The sequence below is a fragment of the Mandrillus leucophaeus genome, unplaced genomic scaffold (genome assembly GCF_000951045.1).
Source record: "Mandrillus leucophaeus isolate KB7577 unplaced genomic scaffold, Mleu.le_1.0 Scaffold595, whole genome shotgun sequence".
Lineage (NCBI taxonomy): Eukaryota > Metazoa > Chordata > Mammalia > Primates > Cercopithecidae > Mandrillus > Mandrillus leucophaeus.
The window spans coordinates 1,006,514-1,023,584 of NW_012106419.1; the positions used below are offsets into that span (position 1 = coordinate 1,006,514).

The 17,071-nt window shown below is 41.7% G+C and overlaps 1 protein-coding gene and 2 pseudogenes across 2 annotated transcripts in view; 2 read left to right on the plus strand and 1 right to left on the minus strand.

The window, feature by feature from the left end:
- The first annotated feature begins 2,778 nt into the window (after nucleotides 1–2,778).
- On the plus strand, nucleotides 2,779–3,297 carry LOC105553422 (annotated as a pseudogene).
- A 1,649-nt stretch (nucleotides 3,298–4,946) lies between these two features.
- Nucleotides 4,947–17,071, minus strand: part of EXOG (endo/exonuclease (5'-3'), endonuclease G-like) — a 30,542-nt gene continuing 18,417 nt past the window's right edge. For both annotated transcript variants that reach the window (XM_011999490.1, XM_011999491.1), the window contains one exon: nucleotides 4,947–6,180. In XM_011999490.1, coding sequence (XP_011854880.1) covers nucleotides 5,737–6,180 — 444 coding nt within the window. In that variant the 3' untranslated portion in view covers nucleotides 4,947–5,736. The remainder of the gene's footprint in view (nucleotides 6,181–17,071) is intronic.
- LOC105553423 lies at nucleotides 14,230–14,616 on the plus strand (annotated as a pseudogene).

The following is a 17,071-nucleotide window of genomic DNA, read 5'->3' on the forward strand; positions in this document are numbered from 1 at the left end:
TCAGCACTGCTCTCACTGCACCCTGAATGCTTTGCTCAGATGTGGCTGCCACATCATGACGGCATATAAAATCATGACGGTGAAGGGTCTCAAATTCATGAGCACCTGAGCACGACATGAGATGCTACATGTCTTTATAAGCTGCATATCTCGAAAGGACTATCAGGTGAAAGGAGGTGTCAGTCAGTTTTGTGTGGCCTGGAATGGCAGTTTGGGCCTGTCATTGATGGGTAGGAATCACAAGGGAAGGTTTCAACTTCATCTTATGAAGACCTACTACAAAGAAAATTGCATAGCTGGTAGCTGCAGACCCAAAGGGATAGGAGAACATACTCCCTTAGAGGTATTTGGAAGCTCAAAGACCACTTATCTGACAAAGGACTCCTGTATTGGGAGAGGGTGGAGGTATAGTAGGGGGCCAGTCTGGCTCCAAACCCTGGTTGATCAGCAGAATCACCAGTGTTGCTTGTTTAGAAAATACAAATTCCAGGCCGGGCGCAGTGGCTCACGCCTGTAATCCCAGTACTTTGGGAGGCCAAGGTGGGCAGATCACTTGAGGCCAGTTCAAGACCAGCTTGGCCAACATGGTGAAATCCCATCTCTACTAAAAATATATAAATTAGGCAGGTGTGGTGGCACTCGCCTATAGTTCCAGCTACTCAGGAGGCTGAGACAGGAGAATCGCTTAAGCCCAGGTAGCACAAGTGGCAGCATGCTGAGATCACGCCACTGCACTCCAGCCTGGCTGACAGAGCGAGACTCTCCCAAAAAAAAGAAAAGAAAATACTGATTCTAGCCTCACATCAAATCTACAGAATTAAAACCTCAAGAAAAGTTAGAGAATCTATTTTTTGAGGCAGATTATTCTAGATTGAGACTAGTTATAACAATATGAGCTTCAACTGAAACCTGTATTTAGGGAAAAAAATGTATAAATGACATTTTGGAATGCCTGGGCCAGTTTTAATAGGAATTGTTTATTAGATGATATTGAATTCTGGTAATTTTCTTAGATGTGATATTTTAGAATTATAGGGGAATGTTCTTATTCTTGGGTAATACAAGCTGAAGTATTAAAAAGGTAAGTGTCATGTCTATAATTTACCATTAAAAAAACAGCAAATTGCTTTTAATAATTTGGAAAACAGAGAAAGCAAACAAGAAAAAATTGGGGGGAGGGGCAATCATTACACTCTTCTTTCAACTGTTCTGTGGGTTTGAAATTTCTCAAAGTTTGGGGGAACATTAAGCTGTGAGGCTATTCTGGTGTGAGCCAAACATGAGACCCACTGGACAAGATAACCTCTGCTATTCCATCCAGCCTGAGTGCCTGGTGCCTGATGTCTGAGGCTGAGTTCTCTGTGGCTTACAGAGCCACACTGGGGTGTGGTAAATTCCATACTGGCTGGGGTGGTGCCACAGCTGAGACTAAGTCTTGCAGTGACACTAGGCCACAGTGACCCCTAGAGGTACTTGGCGCACTCAGGAGCAGTCCACCCCTTGCCACAATTGGCATGTTCAGGAGTAGGAAAGAGAAGCCCATGGGCACCCCCACTGTCCTGAATTGCATGGGGCCCGTATCAATGCAGTCCATCTTGCTTGGCCCTAATGACCTGAGGTTTGCTCCCTGAAGGTGGGGCTAGACTAGAAAAAGGAATACCAGATCCCTGATAGACAATCTCCAAGAATGATGACACCCAGGAAAGCATGCCAGATGGAGGCTAGGCCTGGAGACAAGCAGGAGCAGGAGTTTCATGCCTGATGTGAGCCCAGCCCTGACCAAATCCACCAGAATGAACTATAGTGAGGATACAGGAGGCACATGGAGGTGTGCCAGGATGGGGAAGGACACACGGGGTAAAGGTATGAAGGGGCAGGCAGGGAACAAACAGCACCCTGGGTGCAGGGTTAGGTTCAGGGATGGGCTGCTAATGGGAAGTTTGCGATTCATGGAGGTGATATCAATGATACTTATGTACTCACGAGGATGAGGCCAGGGGACACAAGTAGGTGACATGGTAACACTCAGAGTCATTCCAAGTATAGAACTCAGCCTAGAGCTCTAATCAAAGGTCTGAAGGAAAGACAGTTTTCCGTTGCTTGAAGGTCAAGGTGCAAGGGGCAGAAATATTCACAGGTATTTAATTAAGGGCTGACATCCATTCTCCTAACCTTTGCAATTTGTTGTATTGCTACACACAACAATATTGGTGCAAGAGCCTTAATTCAGAGACCAAAGAGTTTGGAATTTCACAATAAAGATATAACTGAGGGCGGAGAGAAACTTGGGATGTAGGTTTCCAGCAGAAGAGCCTGTCCGGACTGCACTTCCTCCTCAGCTGCTTTCCCTCAGACCAGGGACTGAGGGAAAAGAGAACAGACAGGCAGAATCTCAGGCTCAGCCTATGCTGCATCTGAGTCCAGGATGATCAACAGTCACACTGAGGGCTGAAGCAGTATGACAGGAGGAAAATGTTAACCTCTAACCAACTATTTACATTTCAAGTTTGTTTGGGGGAACTCTTAATGAAAGCATTGAGACAATTCAAACACCATTGTTACACACTAACAAACTTTTCCAAAGGCTGCCGGATTCGTGAATCACATAAATAAATAAATATAAATAAAAATGAGGACTGGCAGACTGCAACTTTGTATTACAACCTCTTACCTCCATTTTTCACAATGACCAGGCAACATCTTTCAAAATAAATAAAAACCTAAGAAACTGTATTGATCTGTCCTTTTGCAGGTGGCGGCGAGGGTGGAGAGGATGCCATGAAGGCCTCGGGCACACTATGAGAGTACAAGGTGGTGGGTCGCTGCCTGCCCACCCCCAAATGCCACACACCAACCCTCTACCACATGCAAATCTTTGCATCTAATCATGTCATTGCCAAGTCCTGCTTCTGGTACTTGGTATCTCAGTTAAAGATGAAGTCTTCAGGGTAGATCGTTACTGTGGGCAGGTGTTTGAGAAATGCCCCCTGTGGGTGAAGAACTTCGGCATCTGGCTGCGCTATGACACCCTGAGCAGCACCCATGTGCCGGGAATACAGGGACCTGACCACTGCAGGTGCTGTCATCCATTGCTACCGAGACATGGGCGCCTGGCACCATGCCTAGGCCCACTCCATCCAGACCATGAAGGTGGAGAAGACCACAGCCAGCAAGTGCCACCGGCCAGCTGTCAAGCAGTTCCATGACTCCAAGATCAAGTTCCTGCTGCCCCACTGGGTCCTACACTATCAGCACAAGCCATGCTTCGCCACCAAGAGACCCAACACCTTCTTCTAGGTGCAAGGCCTTCGCTTGGGTGTGCCCCAAATAAACTCAGGAATGCCCCGGGGGGAAAAAAAACTTCATTGATCTAAAATTAGAGATTCTACCATCTAGGTGAAGAGGCAGGAGCTAGAAGAGCATGAGAAGTAACTCCAAGGCTGCTGGCAATGCAGGTTGGCAGAACAGAGCATAGCAACAGGGGAAGGAAGTTGGGGACCCGCCTCTAGAGATGGGCAGTAGGTACCTAGAACTTATCCCTAGGACCCAGTGGGGCAGCAGCCCACTTACACTCCTGGAGAAACACCCAGGCCACACCATCACCTCTCCATTGAGGAGAAAAAATAACAGATTGTTTGGTCACAGTGACATTTTGGCTCTACATCCCCGAGGAGAACTGGCACAAGCTAATGGGGAACAGTGTGATAAAACAGAATGGTACGAATCAGGCTACTGTGTTCTGACCCCTCAACTTTTCTTTTTTACCCAAATAAAAGAGCAGAACAAGGTCAATCATTATTATCTTATCTTTATCTTAAAGCCTTGGCACTTCTCTTAGAACAAACACACCACAATAATCTTTCTTGTAATACCACTCGGAATGGCCTGACAGATTCAGACAAGCTTTTATGCCCCAAGACATTTTACTGACAATGCTCAGGATAGTCCACGAAAGGACTCCAGATAAACCCAAATCAAGAGATCTGGCTCAGAAAAACAGCCACAATTTCCCTCAGGAATGCTAAATGCCTTTGGACCTTTGGCCCACTATGCTAGACAAGCAGGCACAGAGGAAGCAAATAATAAGCTGGTGATTTTGTGGACAGATCTTTCTCTTTTTTTTTTTTTTTTTTTTTTTTTTTGAGACAGGGTCTCCCTCTGCGGCCCAGGCTGGAGTCCAGTGGCATGACCATGTCCCATCGCAGCCTCGACCTGCCAGGCTCAAGCAATCCTCCCATCTCAGTCTCCCGAGTAGCTGGGACTACAGGTGTGCACCACCACGCCCAGCTAATTTTTGTATTTTTTTGAAAAGACAGGGTTTCATTATATTGCTCAGGCTAGTCTCAAACTCCTGGGCTCAAGCAATCCACCCACCTTGATTTCCCAAAGTGCTGAGATTACGGGCCTGAGCCACCATGCCTGGTCATAGACCCTTCTTAGGTTTCTTAATCTTAAGAACAAAAAGCTCACCTGGAAAGCAAGAACACATCAGTTTGGCAGTATCTCACTAAAAGAACTGCATCTCTGGAAGCAAGCATGGGCTCTAATAAACCCCACAAAATATTGCCCTCTAATTCCCAAATACTCCTGACTGTCTCTTTCCAAAGAGCTAAGGAGGGTTCAGTTCAAAGAACATTAAAGTCCCTTTGGCTTGCATAGCAGATGAGAAACCAGACTCTTCTCACCAAGCATGCCTTGGGCCCACAAATACTCATGGAAATAGGTATATATTTCTGAGTAAAAAGCCACCATCCATGTCAGAAAAAATCTGAATCAACCTCAGCTGTCTTTCTTCTCTTAGATCTGTCTGCCTCATACTTTGTGGATGACTACTTTGGAAAAGTGAAACTCGGGTAAGACACTAAGCTCTCTAAGCGTCAATTTTCTCTCAGGTAAAATGGGGATAGTGGTATTTACCTCAGAGGGTCATTGTGAGACAACACATGTAAAGCACTGAGCCTAGTATATAGAATAAATCTAGTCAGCAGAAACTAGTTGCTGAGTACTTCTACATAGACTGAAGTAGAAAAAAGAGCAGATTCATGAGAGGAGAAAGAAGAAACAAATATACAGTGCCATGTGGACAGGAACTACATAGATGATTTCTAAAAGCCACCTCCAAGACCAATTCAGGTCCTAGGGGGAAAAATGTACAACACTGAGTTCTGAGAAGGCTGGGCAGATACATCAAAGACAATGCATGGTTTGGAGGTATGAAACTGAACAAATGCCTTCCCAATACTCTACATCCAGCGGGATACAAATGCAGTGTCATCTGTGGGCAGTGTTCCTGTTAACTTGACACAAGATCAGTCCTCCATCTGCAGGTGTCAAAGCTCCCTTAATCATTAGTTCCTGAGTCAAATATAATACTAACAAAAACACTGTGATCTTTCATCTTTTGGGAGAATTTTTAGTCGTAAATTTAGGATTCCATTTGTTTCTTTAGAGCAAAGCCACTAGTAGCTGAGGGTGATGGTGTGTGCCTGTAGTCTCAGCTGCTCGGGGGCAGAGGCAGGAGGATTGCTTAAGCCCAGAAGTTCGAGTCTATAGGGAGCTATGATTCCACCACTGCACTCCAGCCTGGATGACACAGCGAGACATCTCTTAAAGAGAAAAATTTTTTAAAAAGCAAAAAGCAAAGCCACTAAACTATGTTAGCCTAAAGAGGGCATGCTTGCTTCATTACAGACGGTATGACACATCTTGAGATAAAAACAAGGATGGCTTTCTTGTCTAGGTTCCTGACTGCTCCTTAGCTTTGAGTTCCTCTAGCTTCTTCTCATAGCGACTCATGAAGTAATCATCTGGTTCAATCCCTGCATTCTTCAAGTTTTCCATGATCTTTTCCAGTCTGAGCACTGATCGGGCTCCTTCAATCTTTCTTGTACTCAAGTACAAGGTGAACTCCTGGAAATCCAGAAGCTTACAGGTGTCCACAGAGCAGATATTCCGGATATCTCTAGTTCTATCCAAATGAGGAAAAAACACCAGTCCTGACAACTTCTCTAGGTCCTGGAGGCTCACTTGGAATTCAGTTAACTGAGGCTGGAAGCCGATGGCTTCATTAGGTACCACAAAGGCCCCTAGTGCCAGTGGTTCGGTAGATACTGAGCTTCTGCGGGCCAGGATTACCTTATAAAGGTGTGAGGGGACTGCCACGTTGTCCTCGCCAATCACCTAAAAACAAAGCAGCCATATTAGTGATGCCAATTTGTGCTAACAGTTCGCAAATTTTTTCTGAAAAACTTATTTAACGCATTGCTGAAATGTACTTATAAGTCATCCCACTCTGTTCTAATGAATTTACATTCAACTGCCAAACATAATAAACTGATACAGAGATTCACATAGAAGATGAGTATCTAACAGGTCAATTCTGATCACATTCTTTAAAATAATATAACCCCAGGTGAGGCACGGTGGCTCATACCTGTAATCCCAGCACTTTGGGAGGCCAAGGCGGGCAGATCACTTGAGGTCAGAAGTTCAAGACCAGCCTGGCCAACATGGTGAAAGCCCATCTCTACTAAAAAAGAAACACAAAAATTAGCTGGGCATGGTGGCAGGCACCTGTAATCCCAGCTACTTGGGAGGCTAAAGCCGGAGAATTGCTTGAACCCAGGAGGGGGAGGTTGGAGTGAGCCGAGATTGCACCACTGCACTCCAGTCTGGCTGACGGAGCAAGACTCCATCTCGAAAAATAAAATAATGCCAACCCAAAGATCAGGGGTCACAGTCTCCATTCTGTTTGTAGGACTAAGTACAAAGGAATGCCATGAGTGAGTCCTGGTTTCTTAATAGACAAGAAAAGCTGTCATTTTCTCTTCATCTCATAATCAGAACTTCTGGTGCTCCAAACATTCAAAGGTCAAAACTGCTAGCTTGGGTACTCCCAGTTCTAGAAATAAAAACATAGCCTTAGTTTATGAAATTCACTAGAGAACTAAATAGCCCTTAGAGAAGCAGCCAGGTGTCAAGTCAACATTACCATCTCCAGGATCACCTCAATTAGGGCTAATTTTTAAAATTAAATTACATAAATGTAAATGCTGTTTGCTCTGAGTTTTGCACATCCTTGGGCTTGTGATCAAAGAACTTCTAAATATGTTGTCATATCAAACACTTTGGAAAGGTATCCACACAATGAAGAAGCCAGGGTCAGGCCTAGATAAGATAAATTAGTTGTGTGGTTTGGCTGAAATTAATGAAATAACATTATTACCAAACCTTTTCAAATTTCCTTCCAACTGGCATCTCGGCTAGGTGCGGTGGCTCACGTCTGTAATCCCAGCACTTTGGGAGGCCAAGGCAGGCAGATCCCCTGAGGTTGGGAGTTTGAGACCAGCCTGACCAATATGGAGAAACCCCATCTCTACTAAAAATACAAAATTAGCTGGGCATGGTGGCACAAACCTGTAAACCCAGCTACTCGGGAGGCTGACGCAAGAGAATCGCTTGAACCCAGGAGGTGGAGGTTGCAGTGAGCCGCGACTGTAACATTGCACTCCAGCCTGGGCAACAAGAGTGAAACTCCATCTCAAAACAAAACAAAACAAAACAAAAAGCCTTTTTTGGAAAAGAAAATACTCAACATCTATTTACTTAATGGTCCCCAATAACTGACATAAACCAACTAAAATATGTTCATTGGTATTACTGCCCCTCCCGGGCCCTTCCCTGGTAAGAGTCAGTTTTCTTTTCCGATCAGACGGCTCTGCCTGCAGCAAGATTCCTTCTTGGGAGCCCAAATAAGGCAGAGACACGACAGTTACAAAGGAAGTTTCTTTTCGGCTTTTTTCAAGCTCCTACCTACATGGCACACAGACTGGGGACTCCATGACCATCTGCTGTCTGTCACACATGAAGGTCCCACTGCGAAGACCAACTGCAGAGCTTCAGGGAAGACCCATGCACGGGAATGATTTCCATAACCAACTGTCTTCAAAGTTACTGAAAGTGGTTGGTCAGGGTGTGGTGTAAAGTCTATGAAACTATACAAACTACAGACATAAAATCTCCATTTCACCCCAAAAATTCATTTATGCACCTGGGAAGATAAACATACTCTTCAAAGCAAAAAATACACTGCGGGAGAACCCTATGGAAGTCCACAATTAACTCACAAATCACCAAAAGATGTTAATTCAACAATGCAACTCAGAGGTCCTGTGCCTGGCATTGCTGGAAATACAGAAAAGAATATGCTTTCAAGTAGATGCAGCTGGTGCCTCCACTCAAAAAACTTATCACCTAGAGTGGGAACCAAGACTTACAGCTTTCACTACAGGTAGAATGTGGTTAGGTGCCAATACAAAGCCCAAATAACAGCACTAAGGGGATTCAGGGGAAGCTGGGGACCAGAATTCAGGGCACAGATGCAGCTGAGCCATAGTTTGCGAAGAAGGAGAAGGTAAAAGGGGCTTCAGGTATTCCAGGTGCTAGCTAGGAATCCAACAGTTAAACAAAGTCTTGGTGCCACCACGTGGACATTCCCCATCACTGCAGTACAGTTCAAGAACATTCACTTCATTTTCTCTCCTCATGGACTCCTTGTCTACAAACGGCAATTTTCAAATATAATTAACATGCCCATTGCTGCCACGCAGAGCTTCTAATCAGACTTGTAAAATTCCAGCCAAAAGTAAAGACGTTGGACATTTTAAGTTCTACAGCTTTGCTTTATGCAAATGTACCATTTCTACAGGTGTTTAAAAACTCTTACGATTGCTAGAGGACCTTGATTCTACTTTTGAGAAACCTCACGGAAACAGAAATTCCTATTAGGAACCACAGGTGTGATCCTTCTACCCATGACCTTCTCACAATATTTCAAGGGGGTAAAATACTATCCCTAGAACTAAGGAGAAAAATAAAAACTTAGCCACTCACTGATCTCTTTTCTGATTCAGCCTGCTTTGTTCTTAGGAAGCAAACATCTTTAATCTGTCTAATATAGGGACAGGTCCTAGTAGGATATTCAGAAAAATCCACTGTTTCTTCCTTGAATTTAAGATAATTTTTTTAAACAATCAATCTTGAAATATTTTAGAGCTGTCTTCTTTAAAGACAACTCAACCTACATAATAAATTTTTTCTACTTTTGGAAAAATTGGAGACTTCCAAAAATGTTTCTAAACACTACTAGAGCTTTGGTGGACTGGAAGCCCAGAGACCTGGTCAAAACTGGCTTTGCCACTAAGCTGCAAGTCACGTCCACCCATTTCTTGTTTCTTCATTTATAAAATACATAGCAGCCATCCCCATGGGTGGATTGTTATTTTATAAATGCCTCTCTCATAGAATGGTTATGAAGGTACAATGACAGGTTAGTTAAAAAAATTTCAAAATCTACAAGATCTTGTAAAAAGCTATTTTTGTATGGACATCATTCAAAAGATACAACAGCATTTGGTACAAAAGATGGTTTTACAGAGGGGTGGCAGGGGGAACATATAATCAAGCAAGATTAGACTAGTTACAGGTCAGCAATGGGGTTTCAGGAGGAGAAAGCAACTTGGGCACAAATGATGTCCGTAACAAAGGACTCAAAGGCTTAACATAAACCAAGTCTAGTTAATTAGTGAGTCAGCAAACAACCCTTTTCATGTAAGATTTAGGTATAAAAATATCTTGCAGAGGAAACCCTTGCTGCTGTTAAATTCCCAGGAAGCACTGAACTCTACTCAAGACTGTAGCAAAAACTGGAAGTCAACTGGGAGTTAACTAGAAAATACAATACATAAGCTGGCACTCATTTGCAACCTGAAGCTAGTTTTCTTATATGCTGACCTGAGCTTGTTTCCTTCCATCCAAGAGACAGAAATGACAATTTGCCACCACCACCCAGCCCCAGAAGAGATCCAAAACAAACAATACCACATTAAGCCTGCCATTTGTAAGGTCATACATACTGTAACTGTGCCTCCAATAAAATATTAAGCAGCATCAAGAGGAAAAAATATGTACCTGCTAGAATCAGATAGATATATTTGGTTACAGTCCCCTGGCAAGACAAAAAAAGAAACTCCAAAAATAAAACTAGAGGGACAGATCAAGAGACCAAGCCCTTAAAAAGTCATGCCAATCAAGTCAAAGAAAGAAACCATGGGAGTTTGATAAACAACAAATCCGAACCTGAGGGGGAGAAGGAACATGAAAAGTGAGGGAGTCACAAAGTGTGGTAAAGTCAACAAGAATGTGGTCGCCCCCTGTGTTAACTATAAAGCCTCAGCAGATGCTTGTGGCAGCACAAACCCTGGAAGACAGTACTTCTCACACTGGGGTACCTGTTCCAGGCCAAAGGGTAGGAGCCTACTAAGAGTAAAACAAGCACCCTCTTTCTAGGCTGTCAATGGTACTTGAAGATTTAGGGTGAGGGTAGAGAGACAATCAGTAAAATAATTTAACTTTCATTAAAACAAATAGATACGGAAATGAACAAAAGCTTTCCCTAAATATAAACCAAGAGACTTAAAAAAATTATTACTCCCATATCACTTCAAGTGATGTCTCAAGACTCCTGAGGGCATTTTCAATTTCCTCTCCTTTAGGGTTAGTATAGTGGAAGTTTGCAAATCGCTGTTATAAAAGAACACAGATTGTTAAATATTTCTAACATTACCACCATCACTGAGTTCTAAAATCTGAAGCTCACTTTCTGGTCAGACCATTTATAATGTCCAAACCAGAATCTTCAGGTATGTTTCACTTGTCTGGAATCAACCTCTTCTTGAAACAGGAACATCAGAGAAAGCAGAGGGATGACCTCAGCTATAATAAAGGGGGTGATTCTGATTAGAACTGTCAGATGACTCACTTCTGATAAAATCACTGCTACGAATCTTCCCTTAGGTTCATATTCACTCAAGTTCTATGATGATGTGATCCTTTCCTACATATTCTAACAGACATTTCTGCCTGGCTATAAGGAATCCTCCTCTTGGCCCATTTTTCTGTTATTTTTGCATGCTAGCAAGTATCACTTGTAACTCCTCTCTCCATCCACACCATCTTTTATTATCTGCTAACCTTAAGCTTTTGTATATATGAACAGCACAGCAATTCATTTACTATAAACTTGAGTGCTTCAAAGAGTAACACTGTAAATGACTGGCAATTGTCAGACAGACTCATGTTTGGATACCCTCTTTGACAATTTTAAGCTATATGCCTCAGACTCGATCCTTAAAGTCTTGATTTCCTTGTCTATAAAGGAAAATGGTCACTACTTTTTTTGTAAGGGTGTAGTGAAGATTGAATGAGATGCATATATAAAGCTATTTACATACTGGCTGGTATACCTAGCTCTCAAGAAATGCCAGTTTATGTGCTTTACTTCCTCCAAAGTAAAAACACATATATGCTTCATTGCCTGGATAGAAAACTAAATAAGCCCTTTTATTGGGTACAACCTCCTAAAATAAGGTTCCAAGTATAGTTGTAAGCAAGCAGTAAATATTAAATGGCTAGATCTGAGAAAACAAAACACTTTCCAAGCATTCTGAATTGCTGTACGTAATTGTAAGACCCTGCCTTGGAAGCGGGAATTCATGATTCAAATTATTCATTGCTTGAGAGAAACAGACCAGTCTCTAGCACTGGGCAATGCTGTGTCCCCTTTCCCAGAAGAATAAAAGGACATCATTTTATCCATATTTGTTTTACAATTAATTGCCTGCTTTTCAAAGGCCCTGCTTGCTAGAAAATTATCTTGAAATTCTTGCCTGAACTTTTTAACTGGTCATTTGAAGTTTCTGCCACCAGGCCCCAAACTTTCCTTTTATTTTTGTCTCCTTCCCTACATGAATGCTCTAACTTAACTGTTTTCTCAGCACATATCCTATCTCTTCTCATCTCTTCACCTTGCCTAGGTAGACCTCACACGTCTGTATTTCTTAACCAAATTCTCCCAAGTTTATAGATACAAGTGTATGCATATATATAAAAATTTTGGCCCCACTAAATTCTTAAATCGGCAAGAATTTCAAGACAATTTTTCCAATTTATTTTACTAACAAACTATATTTTGCTTTCATCTAATAGATACACCAAAGATTTTTAGGTTTAAAATTCTACCTGAAATAAAGTTTGATTTGAAATATAATGCCAAATCTAACAAAAGCAGTATTATTATGGAGATATTTGTTAGTGAAACACAAAAATATATAAAAGTAGACGTCAGTTTGATATGCTTCTGAGAAAACTGAAAAACCATATGCTTCTCCAGAAATATGGATTCCTGGAGTCAATATTCAACTTTACATATACATACACAACACACAAACACAGTGAACTGCTTTCCTAACGAACAGTGTCTGTCAATCCCTGTTTTGAAATACAAGAACACAGAAAGCAGAGGAGAAAGGCCTTCTCAACGGTGAGCCACTAAAGGCAATAGAATTCATGTACTATGAGCTTTGGGGCTCTCTCCATCTACCACAAAAGATTAAAAACAAATGTGGTGAACATACCTGACAAACCAAACAGCAGAGCGAGCACTCAAGAATCAATCTGAATTGCTGTCCAGATCTTGGTTTCTAAACATCAGTCCCCACCAAAAAGGATCCAGTGCTCCTTGGAGAAATGGCCGATGGCCAAGATGAACATGGAACATACATAGCCTTATGCCAGAAAGCAGGAAATGCTAAAAAATGATGAGGATGCATCAAAAGGACACAGGACACACTTGAAGGAGCTCCCACTGGCTAAATCTGGGGCAATTTGAGCATCAAAATGAACAATCACAGTAAACATTAAAACTCTTTGAATAAAAATAAATCTGTGAGTCTACACTGATAATGAGAAGCTCTAACAGTGAAATGTCAACTAATAAATGAAGGAGTAAGAATTAGAAAGTCAACATTTAGCAACTATCATAGTAATAACTAATTCAGGCAAGAAATATCAATGGATACTAAAACTATTGAGTGAAAGTTTGAAGAGGAAAAAGATGCTTACATCACCTCAAAGTATTTCCACAGATTACTTACAAATTCCAAAGGGGGAAATGGTGAAGAAACCTGGTAGACACCACCTTAACCAAGTAAAGTTAAAATTATCAATAACCAGAGAAACTGATATTATGCACCTCCTGATGCGATGCACTGAGAAGGACACAAGATCACTGCTGCTACATTCTGCCAAAAACAAAACGAATCATGAGCAAACAGCAGACAAACCCAAAGGAGGGACACACTGTAAAACAACTGGCCCATACTCTTCAAAAATATCAAAGTCATTCAAGACAAAAGGCTGAGTCAGAAGCTAGTTCAGATTAAAGGAGACTACAGAGACATGATAATTAAATGCAACGCTCAATCCTGGTTGGATACCAAATCAGAAAAAGGAAAAAAAAAGTATAAAGGATATTATTGGGTAATTTGTAAAATTTGAATATGGACTAAATGTTAGATAATATTTCCATATGTTCTTTCATGAATTTGATAATTATTCTGTGATTACATGACAGAATGCTTAGGAGGAAAGGAACAAGATATTTGCAACTAACTCAAACGGTTCAGAAAATAAAAACAGGTGTATGCCTATCTATATAGGGGAGCACAAATGTGGCAAAATGTTAACAACTAGTAAATCTAGGTGAAAGATACAGGGGAGTTCTTTTTATTGTTCTTACAATCTTTCTATAAATTTGAAATTATTTCCAAATAAAACATTAAGAAATATTAACCTGCTAAAAGCAAAGACAAAAAAAAAATCAACCTGCTTTGCAAAAAACTAATAAATAGAGATTAAAGTAGCGTTTCCAGTTAAAAAAGGCAATCTGAACATGGGTTTTTGGTTCTCTCCTCTGCAAATTAAAAGGAAAATACTTATACACACACACACACACACACATGGATATCCGTATACACATTCCATATAAATATATGAAATGGCAGTAAAAAGGTATAAAAGTTCTGACAAATGACAGAGTAGTGCATTAGTAGACTAAGAACTACCGTGAACTTATGGAAGATGAAAGATAGATGTGATAACATTGCTAAGATAAAACAAACAGGAAAAAGCCAAAGCTGACATTAATATTTTTGCCACCCCTTAAGTAGTACTCCAGCAAATAAAGGGTATCAAAATCAAAGTGTGTGACTGAAAAAAATTCATCTGCAGAATTATCGTGCAACTCACAAAAGTAGCAGGCCTTTGTTTTGCCTTCACATGAGGATAGAAAAATACTCTCTAAAAGAATGGGTCTCTCTCTCTCTGCGGCTCATGCCCTTCCTAGAGCTAGACACGAACTTGCCTGCCAACCAAGTGCCTGCAGGGCTGGAGAAATGGCTCTGTGCCACGGCCTCCATCCTGGGCAAACCCAAGGATGGCAGCACAGGCCAGGGAGCACAGGACGAGGGCAGCATGTGAACATGATGGGTGTGGCGGGCCTGACCATGGTGCTGAGTAGGTCCACTGAGCCCTAGGCGCAGCTGTTCATCTCCTCCACCAGCGTGATGGACACCACTAAGGAGAACCGCAGCCACAGCACCCACTTCTTCGAGTTCCTCACTGAGGAGCTGGCCCTGGGCCAGGACCAGATAATTTTCCACTTTCCCCCGCTTGGAGCCCTGGCAGACTGGCAAGAAAGGGATGGTCATAACTTTTTAATGACTGGCCTCCAGGGATCCAGGGCATCTGTGAGCTGGCTGCCCCTTCCAGAGAGTCCTCCTGGCAGAGTGCCTGGTGTTACCAGCTTTGGGTAATTCCCCATGAGACATTCCTGTGACCTCATAATCCTCTTCTTCTCCATCCTCAAGTCAAATAAAGGGATCATCCTCATTAAAATAAAATAAAAATAAAAGAATGGTGCTATACATAAAACTACCCTAGAGAACTTGTCATACATAAAGATTCCTGAACCCATCTTCAGAGTTTTAGGACATTTTCAGACAAGCAAGGACTCAGAAAGGTTATCATCCATTGACTCTTCCAGAAAAAATTTGAGGATATACTCCACCAAAGCAAAAAAAGTTATCTATAAAAAAGGGTAGCCAGGTGCAGTGACTCATGCCTGTAATCCCAGCACTTTGGGAGGCTAAGGTGGGCAGATCACTTGCAGTCAGGAGTTCAAGACGAGCCTGGTCAACATGGTGAAACCCCGTCTCTACTAAAAATACAAAACATTAGCCAAACATGGTGGCAGGTGCCTGTAATCCCAGTTATTCAGGAGGCTGAGGCAGGAGAATTGCTTAAACCTGGGAGCTGGAGGCTGCAGTGAGCCAAGATCGCACCACTGCACTCCAGCCTGGGTGACAGAGTAAAACTCTGTCTTAAAAAAAAAAAAGTGGGGGGTTGGGGGGAGGGTGGAAAAGAGGGATTTAAGATAATATTTAAGAGGAAAAAGGAATTTAAGGACCCACGCTAGGAGTATAATAAGAAACAGAAGGACAGATACATAGATAACTTAAAACTAAAAAAGCTTACTGGGATTGCAAATGATCAGTTCTCAACTGATCATTGCCTCCTTGAAATGCTTTCTTCACTTGGCTTCTGGAACATCACTCTCCCCTAGTTTTTCTCCTACCTTAAAGGCTGCTGCTCTGACTCTTCTGCTGGATCTTCCTCTTCTTGACCTCTAAATGTCCAAGTGCTCCAGGGTTCAGAATTCAATCGATTGTTCTCTCCTGTCTATACTCACTTATATAATCTCATCATAGCTTTCAACATCATTGGGCGTGCTGATCACTTCCAAGCACATCCTAAATCAGACCACTTCTCACCATTTCTAACATCACCATCCTACTCAAGTTATTATTTCTCATGTAGACAATTTCATTAGTCTCTTAACTGGCCTTCCAGTTTCCACACTTTCTTCTGTTCTTCACAAGAAGCCAGTGTGTGCTTTAAAAATGTAAACCAGATTATGCTACTAACCTGAACAAAACACTGTAAATGTCCCATCTCACTTAATACAATCCACATTTCTTGCCATCGCCCCCCTCTATAATTTACTTTCTTCTCCTCCTCGTGCTTACGCTGCTCTAGTCACACTGAGCAGAGCACTTGAATGTGCCAACCTCAGTTTCATCCGTGTATCTGCACTTTCTCTAGCTGAAAAACTTCATATGGCTTGCTCCCTCACTTCACTTAGGCTTCTGTCCTATCTCACTTCCCCTTGTCTTTCTTTCCCACCCTAATACAATCCTTTACCGTGCTTTATTTTTCTACGTGGCATTTTACTTACTATATATCTCCTCCACTATAATGCATGCTCCATGAGGGTACTCTTTTCTGCCTTGTTTACTGCTGTATCAGAAGCACTCAGAACAGCACCAGGTACCTAGTAAAAGCTTAGTTAAGTCTCTGTTGAATAAAAGGAAGGAAAGAAGGGAATGAAGGAGAAAGGGATGGAGGGAGGAAACAAGTAATTCAAATTAAAACAGAAAGTCAGAGGGCTCCAAGAATATATCTTCAAGAAAAAACTAACTTACCTTTTTAAAAAATCATATGATGATATGCTTAAATGACCTAAATTATCTGAATTAGAAAGTAAAAACATATTCCATTTTTAAAAAGAGCAATTATAATACACTGCCACCCTTACCTTCCACTTCTCAGTTTTTCCGTTGTTTGTGGTAATACTTCTCCTCTCAAGTGGCACAGATTTAATGATGTAGAATTACATCTACTTCCTTATAGGTCCAAACATACTACTTACACACTTATAATAATATAAATGTTGGTTAAATATTTTCCAATAGATCTTGGATTACAAACTCAAAGACCAACAAGGGCTAGACAGGAAATGTAAATGAGTAAAATGGGGCAGGTAAAGACTACGGTGAATTGAAGATGTGTGTTCAATCTAAGGAAAGGTTGATACTCTTGTCTAGTAAACTGGTTGCCTATGGGAGTATATGCCAATTGTTATGGAGTCATCTGATTTAAGAGAGGCTAAAATCTGGATTTATGTGAAATCTCCCAATTATTAAACATTATCAACTAATTAAAAAATAACATATAGTCAGGTTGGTGGCTCACGCCTTTAATTCCAGCCCTTTGAGGGGTGGAGGTGGGAGGATTACTTGAGGCCAGGAGTTTAAGGCCAGCTGGGGCAACACAG